Consider the following 12,919-nt stretch of genomic DNA (forward strand, 5'->3'; position numbering starts at 1 on the left):
TTTCTTTTATTTTTAATTTTATTAGTATATTTTTGCAGTTCATGAGGTTTATAATCATCTTGGGGAGCGGTTACATGTACATACTACAACAAGAATTTTACAAAACATTTCCACATTCCAGTAATCTGACTCCTGAGAATCTGTTCCTAAATAGTGGAAAAATACAATGTGAGGTTGGGGAGAAGCAGGTTGAAGAGACCGAAGCATTTTCAGCATTTTTTGAAACAATTATATCAATTTAAATACCCAAATATTGGACCACAATAGAACTATTCAACAGTAATTCATCTTAAAAATGATAGATAGATAATAGTAAGCAGGGAGACAGCTCTTTCTCAGAGGCGATAGGGATCAAGAGATGAAGGGAGGGCCAAGGATTTAGCTCAGTGGTTCCGGTGCCTGCCTTGCAAGCGCAAGGTCCCGAGTTCGATCGCCGGTACCAAAAAAAAAAGAGATTAAGGTAGCAGGAGGGAGGACAGGGACAGACATGAAGAAAGGAATGATGTATGCAAGGACTGTAAACAGTATGTGCTGCAAACAGGCACTAATAAAAAAGGAAAAAAATAAAGTTCGAAATTCATAAGCAAACATCCTTTTTTAAAAAAATGATGGTTATAAGTCCATTCGTGGTGGTGGATGCCTATAAATCCCAAGAGATTGAGGCAGGAGTTCTAGGAGTTCTTCCCAAGTTCTAGAGCATCCTGGGCAATTTAGCACAACCCTGAATCAAAACGAGAAATAAAGAGTCTGGGGCTGTAGCTCAGTGTTAGAGCATTTGTCTCGCCTGCACAAAGCCCTGGGTCCCATTCCCAATACCACACACACACACACACACACACACACACACACACACACACACACAAAGATGGTTATGAAGACTACAGCAATATGAAGTGATTAATATTAATGGAAAAAGTAATATCCAATTTTATGTGTAGGCATATTTAAAAACCAGAATACCAAAAATTATGAATATGACTGAATAAAATTATGGGCCTTGTTTTCCTATCCACAGTGCCAGGATGAGTCCTGAGTCCCCACACCACCTCTGAGCTGTAACAGCTTCCCATACTCTCTTGTCCTTATCCTGGGGAAGAGGATCTTACCTCAGTTTCCCTACCTGCTAGCCTGGAGCCCTGCTCTTATCCTCAGTCCACTTGGATTTCCCTTCCCCAAGTGGCTGGTTTTAGCTCCCTCCACTTCTGGGTTAGGCTGGGCTTCTGCAAAATGGGCTGGTCACCCAGAACCTTCCCACTGCGGCCCCTTCTGTCACCGAATCTGGATGGCATTCTTGACCCATTCCTCTCTCCCTGCCTCCTGTTCATTCTCCTGTTTTCTGCTTCCCATCTTCCCTGTCGTTGCTGTTGCCCATCCCCTAGACAGACGCAGTGGCTTCTCAATGAGCTCATCGCCTCCCCTTTCTCTGGTGTCCAGTGAGCTCTGAAAGAGGCAAATCAGACCTTGCCCTCCCCACAGGCCCACTAGCTTCCAGGTGGTCAGGCCAAAGTCCCCAAAGCCTTATCAGCCCTGAAGATGCCATGCCCGACGGCCAGCCTCCTCTCAAACACAATCCCCACCCTCCAAGCTCCAGCTGCAATGGCTGTTCCCTTCCTGAAGCCTAAGACCCCAATCCCTTTTTAACGCCCCCCACTAATACCCTGGGCCTCCTTGTTTGGAATGGTGGCCTGCTCCTGAGTTTGCCATACCCCTTGACCTCAGTATTTGGGCAGCAGGATGGCCCCTCTGGGGGCCTCTACCCCAAATCAAAGTCTCCAGGTCCCCTCCTGTTCACCTGTCTCCCTGACCATCCCAAGGCCGAGTTCCCAGCATGAGCTGCCTGTAAGTCACCCCCTTTCAGATACAGGACACCAGTGAAGTGGCTCCCACATCCTTTGGCTCCTCTGAGACCGTAGGCAAAGGAAGCAGAGGACAATAGAAGGCGCATAAGTTGTGGCTTTGACAGCTCTGGATCTGAGTCCTGGTTCTGCCATCGGGTAGGTTGCTTAACCTCTCTGAGCCCCTTTTTCTGTGGGATCTAACTTGGGACCTTGCGCTTGCAAGGCAGGTGGCAGAACCACTGAGGTAAATCCCTGGCCCTCTCCTCTGTTAATGTGCACATGGAAACAGAATAGTCCAGTAATAAAGAATGTGGACTTTGAAATCCGTGTGGGCTTAGATTCCTCTCTAGTATGGACTATTTGTGGAGCCTGGATCTTCACATTCACCTGGAAAAACAGGTAATAATCGCAGGTACGTGATAGGACTGTTGTGACACTTAAGAAAGATAGTGAATGAAGTACTTAGCACAAGGACTGCACCAGGAAGAACTCAGTTGTCAGAGGCTGTGCTAATCCTAGAAAGCAGCTGGCACTGTGTTAGACACAAGAGGGCGACTCAGCAATTACTAGTTCACTATCACCTCCCCTTTTCCCCAGGTCAGGCAGGATCCACTGTCGGGAGCAATGCTGCATAATTTTAGGGAAAAATCATTTGGTTAGCCTAGTTCTGCCTACAGCCCAGCTATGGAATTCCCAGACATAGTTCCCTTTTAGCCTCTGGTCACAACTGAGACCTCAATGATCTGGTGATGCTGTGATTCTCTAGGACAAGATTACACCAGCTGAAAACATCCTGGGAGGAAAAAACATCTACTCAGTTCCTCGTTGTTCTTGGATTGTTACATCTTATTTAGGCAGGATGTACTGAACTCTCCGCAAGTCATTTGTTACATTTGCACGCCGCCGCCCCCCCCCCGGACTGAATAAAAGGTGCAGTAAGGGGGGGGGGGTTGTCTTTGCCCCCCAGAGCAGCACTGATCAGACCCAAAGCTCAGCTTCTTCTCAGTCTCATTTTTCTACCTTTCCTGTAATTCACCTTGTGCTGCCATGGCTTGCAGGAGACTGGGACTTACTGCAGAGGTTCTAGTAACGTCCCCTTTCCCTGTTCCCTACAATCCACAAGCCATGGACGTGGAGATTTCAACCTAGGACATGGAGACTCTGGGAAGCACCAAGATTCAGGTGTGGGCCCGCACCCAAGCAAGGCAGTGTTCACAGCCAAGGCCAAATGGCCTCCCTCCTCTAGGTGCGATTCCCAGGAAAAGGGAATTGCTAACACCTGACAAGCACCCAGTCTCTGTGGGGGAATTCTCTCTTGAAGATTTACTCATTCATAAAAAGTTCTCAAAGTAAAAAAAAAAAAAGTTCTCAAAGTACAAAACAACAATAGAGGTGATAACAAAACTGTGGCCCAGGGCTAGGGACATAGGTCAGTGGATAGAGCCCCTATTGAGTGTGCATTTGGCCCTGGGCTCCATCTCCAGCACTGAAAAAATTAACAAACATGGACAGGCAGAGGGAATCTGAAGGCCCTGACCAGCCAGCTGCACCAGGTCAATAGCCTGCGAGGTGAGAGGACAGGAACCCCAGCAGCACATGGATCAGTGGAATAAAGACCTGGCGCCTCAGGGCCCGGGATTTAGCTCAGTGGTTCCGACACCTGCCTTGCAAGCTCGAGGTCCGGATTTCAATCTCTGGTACAAAAAATCCACAAAAACCCTGGCACCTCAGGCATGGGGTGGGGAGGAAAAGGGGAGGCTGAAGCAGGACAGCAAAGGCTGTAGCACAGTGCTAGGAAAGGCCTGGGGCAGGGTGAGCAGGGAAGAGCAAGAAGAGCAAGAGAGGGTCCGCTAATTTCCCTTAGAACCTCTGCATTTAGACAGGGGTACCCCCAAATCTGCACCAAGTCCAGCGCCTCTCTGACTGTCCTGAAACAAGGCTGCTGCCAAGGGGAAATATCCAAGAGGCTAAGACTTGCATCCAAAGAGGATTTCCCTGCCCTACGAGCCATAGCCCAGGGTCCCTTGGCCAGTGTCATGGTCTTGGATTTGATTTCAGCCAAGCTCATTTAAAAGGTTTTTCAGAGACAGCCGTAGGAAGAACCAGGTAAGGCTTGCTGGCCAGCTCCAGGGCAGAAGTTTGTGGGAGAAATTCTCAAGGGTGCCATAGAAAATGCAGCAGCCCAGAGGCATGCATGGCCCACGAAGTCAGTCGCCCACGAAGTCAGTCATCCTGGAGAAATGCAAAGGGGCAGAGTGAAGAGGGGAACACAGCACATTGCATAGAGATCTTCTGTGTCATCGGATACATGGGTTCAATCACATGGTACTCTTAGGGCCCTGGGCACCTGTTCTGGCCTCATGGCATTACAGCTGGGCTTGAGCCAGCTTGGCAGCTCCTCAGCTTGTCAGAGGGAGCCCATGCGCTCCTCACTTCCTGCCCCTGCTTTCTCTGGCCAAAGTCATCATCTGAATCACCAAGATGAAGAGCCCATTTTCTGTGACTTCTATGCTCTAAATGTTCCACTGGGGCCTCTGGACATCAATTCAAATCTTTGTGTGAAATATTCTTCAGAAAAATTGCCACGAATAGGCTTCAGATGAAATGGGGGACCATCCCTCATTCTATCCCCAAACACAACCACTATGTACAAAATTCCTGCCACGAGGTACAACCACCACAGAGCCCTGGCCAGATACACAAGGGTCCCCTCTCCTTTACATACCCACTCCTCGTCCTCTGCCCCATCTCCTTGCTCTCGGATCTCCACTGCAGCCCCCTGTGAAGACTTTTGGGCCATGATGTTGTCTGTCCAGGATGCCCCTGTCTTTCTGTCACCAGCAAAATTACACTTGGTCACGGTTCCAGCCTCCAGTTTGGCTAATGAATCTGAAAGAAAGATAAATGTCCCCTCTCCCTGTGGCAGAATAGTGGAGGCTGAGTCTATTCTGGTGAGGTCTCCTAGGCCAAGGTATGGTCAGTGAGGCTGTAGGGGGGCCTCCAAGACACTAGATAGCAGGGTCATCCACAAGAACCGGGGGATGCATGGCACCCTAGTGTGTCCAGGTTAATGTCCCCAGGGTGCTTGTCCAGGGACTTGGGACTAAATCTCAAGGGGGGCCGTCTGGTTCCATGGGAGGCTAAGCACAAGGGCAGAGGGGAGCATCAGGCCGGCGTGAGGCCACACTGCTCACCTAGGAAGGGGCCATCACCCCGTGTTTTCAGCCGCACCCCGGCTCCCAGCTCAAGCTCCATTGCCTCCATCTCTGCCTCGGGCATCCAGAAGGCCACCGTCTGGTCGGGTGTGAGGCTCTCAGTCAGCGGTAGCAGCTCGGGCTTATTCACCAGCCTCTTCAGTGCCTCAGGTGTGAGCAGGTCAGTGTCCCCCTTGGCTTCCACCTCTGCAGACACAGCATGCAACCGTATCTGCTGGGACAGCAAGCACTTTCCCAGGGCACTATAGGAGCCGGGGAGGGCTGAGTGTCACATGCTCATGGCCACATATAAGGCAGGACTTGGTACCTGTTCCACAGAGCTCTCAAGGACATCCACAGCAGAGGTTTCAATGAAAAAAGTATAAAAGCACTCAGCAGTCTCTGGTACACAGTAAACCCTCCATGAGAACTGACATGTTTTTATTGTTCCCATTTTACAGATGAGAAAGCCAAGGCGGACAGGGGCTAAGTAACTGGCTCAAAGTCACACAGCAAAAGAGAAGGCAAGATTCAAACAACCAACCACCAGGGAGACCCCTGGGCCAGGCAGGGTCTCTCAAGGCTCTCAGCATCTCCTTGACTGGAGTGGGTTCTGCTGGAACCAGGAGTGAAGTTGTGGACCCCACACCCCCCGGTAGCCTGCCCATCCTGGCCCCGGCAGAGTTCCTGGCTCAGGGACCAAACCAAGTTCTTCACCTGCAGATGCTAGGGTGGGGGCGGGGCACTCCCAGGCTGAGAAGTGGAGCCCAGACTCATGGGGGCCTCACAAGGACCTGCAGGAAGGTGTGCACGGCCACTCCCAGCTCAGTGACACCAGAGCTTGCCCCATAGCTGCTTTCTCCCCCCAACCCCCAGTCAGCCAGGCCCTGCCTAGGAGGCCCTGCCACCCAGAACACCAGCCACCTTCCACCTAGCCAGGCCCACACAGTCAGGGACACCCTCTGGGCTGCCCAGGCACCTGTTCACATGGGACTTCCAAACTGCTCCTTCTCCACCCTCTGCCCCACCAAGGCAAGCAAGCCCTCTCACCTACTGAGCCAGAAAATAAGCCGCCTTCTGACACCACCCACCTGTCAGCTGACTTTGCCTTCATGAAGCACCCCCTCCCTCAAAAGACAAGAGGTCCCTCCTCCTGCTTCAGGTTCCTCCATCGGGGCTCCAGGACACTACTCACAAACATATGTGTACATATGTGCACTCGTGGCCCTGCTCATGAATAAGTCTCTTGCTCCCCATTTCTGAGCTTTCCCTCCACTCCTTCCTGCATTCTGGCTTTCGCACCCATGGCCTCCTGCCACTCCCACCAGTGTCCCCAGGCAGCTGGTCACCAAGACCCTCTGATGTTCACACTCCTCGGCTTTCTGAGCCATGGGCGGTGCCTGCTCCTCACTCCTGCTGCCTCAGGCACGTTCCTCCTCCTTCAGACCTCTGCAGTGGCTCCCTCTCCAGATCCTTACCACACTCTGCACCCTGTCCACCCCTTGGGCCACTTCTCTGCCAGGTGACCCCCCCCCACTTCCGTACCTTACCCCTCTGCTGCTGCTGACCCAAACTGTCCTGCCAGTCCTCTCAAGTTCCAGAACTTTGCCTCCAGGTCACCCAGTGGAAAGACCACGGGTGACTCTAAGTCAGCATGTCCTAAACAGCTCTTCTCCCCAAACCTGCTCCTCATGCACTGAAGCCCTGCTAAATGACCCTGCCCCACCTGCCCTGTAGTTTCCTGTCACCTGGACCTGTGCTTATGTCCTTGGCACATGCTTCCCAGCTCTGGCACCCAGCGGGTCCAAGCTTCCATCTCAGGACTGAGTGCCATGCTCCCTCCTCTAGGGCACCCTAGGGCTATGACTGCCTGGGTGCAGAGCCCCAAAAGCTGCAGTCCCAGGCATGTCCCCTCCTCTACCAGTGGAGAACATGTCCAGTGCAGGACCCATCCTGTTCATCCGTGGATCCTCAGCACAGGCACTGGCCTACAACCCAGGCTCGCTGAGGGTTCAGGGAGTAAGTGAGCAGCTGAAAGCATGACTGAATAAAGAACAGCTTCCCACTCAGCCCTAACCCTTCACACCCAGGGCTGACAATACAGAGGCTGCTTTGCAGCCAAACTGGGAAGAGGAATGAGGAGTACAGGGCCTGCTATGCTCTGCATGTGCTCCAACTTAATCACCAATGTGACAGTGTGCCTGCACCCTGCACAAAAGAAGTTAATGTCCAAAGTCAACCTGGCATGGTAGGGCATGCCTGTAATCCCAGCACTCAGGAGGCTGAGGCAGGAGGATCGCCGCAAATTCAGAGGCCAGCTTGGGCTACACTGAGTTCAAGGGCAGGGTGAACTACATAGCAATACTTGTCTCAAAAAACAAAAGCCCAAAGCCAAGTCTGGGGAGGATTCCACTAGACTGCAGAAAATCACAGGATTCGGGAATGCAAGGCCAACCCTTGGGGCCAAGGTGGGACATGAGGGTCCTCTGGGCAATTGTGGAGCAGGAAGGAGCTCAGACATCAGTATCAAGGCCAACCATGCAGAGAAGCCACTTTCTGTGGGCCTGGAGGCCGAGGGAGGAAGGGCCACAGGTACCTACTGTAGGATGACATGAGGAAGCCAGTGTTCACCTTCCTGGTGGTGCTGAAATTGGGCTCGATTTCTTTCCCCTGGGGGTCAAATCTTCGGTGGTGGATGCGGCCAGGCCGGATATACAGGACATAGTAGCGCTCCTGGGCAGGCAGAGACAGGGTGAGGGGCTGCTTCACCCCCACCTGGCCCCGACACACATGCACACGCACATGCACACCCACAGTGGCTCTGGCTGCAGCTCTCACAGCCTCACACCCTGCCCAGAATCCCACCTTGGCTCCAAAGGTGCAGATGCCCCCATTCACACACACATTCATTCCTGTGTTCACTGGAGCACCCAACACACTTGCTGCACCCAGAGCTCCTTTGCATGCCGGGAGTCCATGACCGGGGAGAGCTCCCACACTGCCAGAGACAGTGGGCACTGCGAAGGTGCCACGGGAAAGGTACTGATGGAGCCATGTACAAATCATTCCCAGCCTCCTGAGCAACAGTGTCCCTTGGCGCCCGGGAACAAGGTGATCCTCCTTTTGGGAATGTTGTAGGTCCAGGCCCATGATGGGGATGGGGCACTGTGTGAAACAGGAAGTGAAAGTGTCTCTAAGCACTGCTGCAGGCTGTTCTGATCAAAGTGGGCGGAAGAGCTGTTCCCAGGGCCTGAAGGAATGGTGACCACTTCCCTGGGAACAAGGAAGGTGAAGTACCAAAGGGCTGAGAGATCCACAAGTGTGGGAACAAAGTGTAGGAGGACTCAGAAAAGCTGGGTACGGGTCCACAGACTGTGTGCAAGTGGGAGCCACTCAGGGCACTGGGCAGCTTCATAGGAGCCCGGGTTGGAAAGGAAGGTGGAATGCTGAGCTGGCATCCAGAGCTTGGGCTCATCTGGTGGGCAAGAAGGAATCCTGAAAGGCCTGGGGACAACAGTGAGAACCTCAGTGATGTTTTTCTGCAACCAAGCAAGCCCAGGCCTGGGATGAGCTCTGAGGGCGGCTGTGGGCAGGAGAGACAGGCAGGGTTTTATCAGGACCCACCTGGTACTGCTCACCTGGGGCAGAGTGGGAGTGGGGCTGCAGGCTGCTGGCTGGGTGGCTACTGCACTGTCATCAGGAAAGAAAGGGTCAGAGGGGTCGGGAGAGGGGTTAAGCAAATGCTCTGTGTGTGCAAGGGCAGCTGAGGCTGACCAGGCCCTCATCAGCACGGGGTTGCTGCCAGGCTCTCCTGGGCAGGCTGGATGGGTAAGCCCACCTGCCAACTTGTGTGCAAGGAGGGGAGGGTGAAGCACAGCACCTCAGGGCTCAAAAACAGGGACCCCGGAGGGGATGCTGTTCCCTTGGCTTGAAAGACAGAAACTTTGGCTCTGTGCAGCACCAGACCCCTGTCCCCCCTCAAGAGGACATTTTGATGAGCTGAATCTTAGAGACCAGGATAGGGTGGGGCTACCAGAAAGAGGGGCGGAAGTGCAGGATCAGTGCTCAGAGGGACAGGCTCACCACTGCAGGATGGTGAGTGCCAGGCCTGCCCATAGGCACCTGCAATAAAGAGCGTGACCCCAGGACAAAAGGGACATCAACACGGGACCTGAAGGCCCAGCCCGGGCAGGCTGCACACTCAGGCCAGGCTGGGTCTTCTCACCTGTGACCCAGGCCCTCCCCATGTCTGCTGCCCAGCATGGCCCCTAGCTGTCCCCTCTCCACTTGCTCATCCTGTTGGGCTGCTGATGTCGTGATCCACTTCCTGCCTGCTGTGAGCCCCTCGGGAGGGGCTGGATCCATGTCTGGGCACTGGCAGAACCTGGCAGAAGGTGATGCCTGGTGGGTGAGGCTGGGAGACCAGTGGGTGAGGATGCCCTGCAAGTGCCACTACCGAGGCTGCAAACTGACCTTCCTGCTGTGGGCGTCCACGATGCTGTGCCGAGATACATCCACCAGCTCTCCCTCCACCAAGACGCCCTTTCCCCTGGGGACGAGAAGCACAGAGGGATGGTGGTTCCGTTGGTCACAGGACAGAGCCCCCACTGGAGGTCAGTGGCCCAGGTCAGAGCCTGCACTGGGACGGACCAGGTCCCACCCAAGATCTGCTAGCCCCTACCCACCGGCGGGCCCAGTACTGAGTGGCACCTCTCTGTGCTTCCCACACCAGGTCTCCATCTCCCCAAGGGTCCCAAAGGCCAGACACTGCCCCAAGGACAGGGGGAAGCCTGTCAGGCCATCAGACCCGGCTATAGCCCCTCTTTCAGGGACATCAAGTCACTGTGACTGAAGGCCCAGTCTTCTTAACCACTATGTGGAGAGAAAAATAGCTGCCTCATTGCACTCCTCTGATAGTGGAGGCTTCTGTATGTGAAGGTGCTTTGTAAGCTATTAAGTGCTTATTAAATATTTTTTAAAAAAAATTTAAGCTAGTTGGAAGCAGGCACCTGAGCGGCTACAAACTATCTTGCCTTTTCAATTATTTTAAAATATTTTCATATTCCTGTTCCCATCCCTACCACGAGGTCATAACCCAAGGTAATGATTTTTGCCATTTACAGGTGGAGAACTTGAGACTCAGAAGTTTGCGAGGAGCCGAAGATCACATGGTCCCACACTGAGAGAAACTCAGCCCCCTCCCCACTTCTCAGTTTTAGTTTTCATAAAAGCAAAACCTGAGAGCTTCCTTTTGGGAACCCCAGAAATGGGACAGGGGTGGGGACAGCAGAAGGTGACAGCGAAGGAGGCCGGATGCAGGAAGTGAAAATTCACCTACTTTACTTGCCTCTATCCACTCCCTCCCCTAATTCTTTTTAAAAACATTTATCTGACAAAGATTGTATACACTCAAGGGGTGCAACGTGCTAACTTGATCTCCATCCACACTGAGTGCGGACTGTTACAACAAAGCCATTCAACACACCCGCAGCCACCCAGGGTGTCATTAGACACCAGAACCCGTTCCTGCCGCACGCACCTCAGTCTGTACTCTTTGGTCACCTTCCTTCCCCAGCTCTCACTCCTGAGAGCCAAGATCACTCTGCTTCTGTGAGCTGGATGTTTTCAATCCTACAAGTAAGTGAGCTCCTACAGTATTTCTTTCTGAGTCTGGCTTATTTCTCACAGCATAATTTTGTGTTTTTTTGTTCTATTTTCCATATTGAGGATTGAACCCAGACCTTTACACTGAGCTGCATTCCCATCCCTTTTTATTTATTTATTTTACTTTGAGATATGATCTTGCTAAATTGATAAACTGCCCTGCCCGGGCTGAAATTTTCAGTCCTCCTGACTCAGCCTCCAGAGTAGCTAGTATTACAGCTACTAATTCTTTCGCGTTTGTGATTGGAAAAGGAAAAGTCTCATCCTCCTCAAATCCCTGGGCAGGGCCTGTGGCTTGGGATCTTCCACACACACCGCCCACCTCCAGGATCTGTGCAAAGGCCCTGGGGCACAGCAGCGCACCAAGTGGTAAGAGCTGGTTGTGCCCTGAGCACGGCCTTGGCAGCTCCCGATGGGGGTCATAAGAAAGAGAGACCTGAGGCCCAGCGGCGGCTTTGGCAGCCTCTGTTCCCACCCTGGACTCAGCGCGGCTCACCTACCCCTGGTGCATGGCCGGGTCCCAGGCCCCCGGCAGGCGAGCGCTGCGCACCGCTTTGTTCCCAAGCGCGCCGTCCAGGTAGATGCGGCTCATTCTCCGGATCGGATCGCGGGCCGAGGTCGGGCGGGGACGCGCGGGGACCGGATCCTCCCGGCCTGGGATCCCGATCCCGGAATGGCGCGGCCCGCGCTCCCGGGCGGGGCTTAAAGGGCCAGCGCCGCGTTCCTGCGCCGGGCCTTGGGGAGCAGGGCTGGGTAGGAAGGGCCGAGCCGGCACGCCCTTCTGTCCCCCTCTCCTTCCTGGTCAGCTAAAGGGAAACTCCTGCCCCAGTGCACACACAAAGGGGAAATTGAGGCCTGGAGAGCCAGAGGATCCTTCCTAGGGTCAGCTCTGGGAGGAACCTTGCCGGGAGCAGGAACGGGATGTGGGAGCAGCCCATAGGGCTGATGGGGTGCGCGGTCAGCAATGCGCAGGGTCGGAGGCCCGCTGTGTGAGGTCGGGCAGGGTCCTCCACCTGCAGAGCCCCCACTTTGTCCCCTGGAAAATGGAGTCCGAGGCAAGAGGGTCTAAAGATGTGTGAGCTCGCCCCCTCCGGCACATCTGCTCTCTGCCCTCTTCCCACACAGCTCCTCCCAGGCGCGCGCGCGCGCACACACACACACACACACACACACACACACACACACACACACACACACACACACACACACACACACACACACACACACACATCCCTCCTGTCCTTTGCCCAAGCAGGTCACAGACTGGAGGTGCATTCCTCAAACTTGGGCTTGGGGGGAAAGTCTTCTTTAGTTGGGCCCTGTGCGGGACTTGGGACCAGGTGGGCTCACAGGGGGAGGCCAAGTGCGCCCTCTGCGGGGATGAACATCGGGCAGTCTGGATGAACGGTCAGTGTTGGAAGAAACACCCTTGCCCACACACATGCACACACATACACGTGCACACACCACTGCGGCTGTCCTGTGTCCTTGGCACTTTTTGTTTTCAACAGCTCCTTCCCCCATTAATGATTTTGTTTGTAGTTTTGTTTTGTTTTGATACAGGTTCTTGCTATGTAGCCCAGGCAGGCCTTGAATTTACAGCAATCTTCCTGCCTCAGCCTACAGAGTACTGGGATTATAGGCGTAAATCACCATACTCGGCAACAATTTTTTAAGGTTATATTTTTACCGCTGCATTGGTATAAAGATAAATGTATTAATATTGCATTTTAAAAACATTTTCTTCAGCCTAATTTTTTTCTTCTGATTGTAGAAGAAATTAAAACGTTTTTATGGGAAGGGAGTTTACACTGCCCTCTATGGTGGCCACTGGGCATTGGTGCCTATTTCAGTTTTAGTTAATGAGGGCTGGGGTTATGGCCTTGGGGATCATGGCTCAAAGGCCCTGGGGTTGACCCTCAGCATCAAAAAAATAGTTTTTAATTAATTAAACTGAAATAAAATTAAAATTCAGTTCCTAAGTCTCACTCGCCACATGTCAAGTGCTTCCAGGCTACATGTGGTTGGAGGCCACCATTTCGGAGGACGGCGCAGGTACAGAACAGTTTCATCCTTGTAGAAGATTCCACTGGCCAGGACCGCTTCTGAATCCTTTATCTCCTGCTTTTTGGGGCTCTGCAACTTGACACCCTCAGCATAGCCTGCAGACCAGGCACCAGCAAGATAGGGAATTGAAACAAGAAAAATAAATTTTTTTTTCTT

The 12,919-nt window shown here is 53.0% G+C and overlaps 1 protein-coding gene and 1 pseudogene across 3 annotated transcripts in view; one reads left to right on the forward strand and one right to left on the reverse strand.

Moving 5' to 3' along the window:
• Arpin (actin related protein 2/3 complex inhibitor) lies at positions 1 to 11,907 on the reverse strand. 2 transcript variants are annotated; one of them, XM_013075107.3, is made up of 6 exons: positions 11,197 to 11,907; positions 9,506 to 9,581; positions 7,664 to 7,765; positions 5,033 to 5,264; positions 4,564 to 4,727; positions 1 to 4,070 (listed from the first exon to the last, which is right to left on the reverse strand). In XM_013075107.3, the coding sequence occupies exons 1-6, from the start codon at positions 11,286 to 11,288 to the stop codon at positions 4,062 to 4,064; spliced, it is 675 nt and encodes a 224-aa protein (XP_012930561.1). In that variant the 5' UTR covers positions 11,289 to 11,907; the 3' UTR covers positions 1 to 4,061. The 2 variants fall into 2 exon arrangements, with proteins under 2 accessions (XP_012930561.1, XP_012930560.1); XM_013075106.3 differs by having other exon boundaries at positions 5,033 to 5,239; positions 7,633 to 7,765; positions 11,197 to 11,899.
• Positions 11,140 to 12,919, forward strand: part of LOC147824884 (heterogeneous nuclear ribonucleoprotein D-like pseudogene) — an 18,790-nt pseudogene continuing 17,010 nt past the window's right edge. Inside the window, exon 1 of the transcript XR_015441765.1 lies at positions 11,140 to 11,273. The product of XR_015441765.1 is annotated as a heterogeneous nuclear ribonucleoprotein D-like pseudogene (transcript). The remainder of the gene's footprint in view (positions 11,274 to 12,919) is intronic.

Source organism: Heterocephalus glaber, unplaced genomic scaffold, assembly GCF_053883595.1.
Source record: "Heterocephalus glaber isolate CG9 unplaced genomic scaffold, H.glaber_assembly_v1.0 deba00001531, whole genome shotgun sequence".
In the NCBI taxonomy this organism is placed as follows: domain Eukaryota; kingdom Metazoa; phylum Chordata; class Mammalia; order Rodentia; family Bathyergidae; genus Heterocephalus; species Heterocephalus glaber.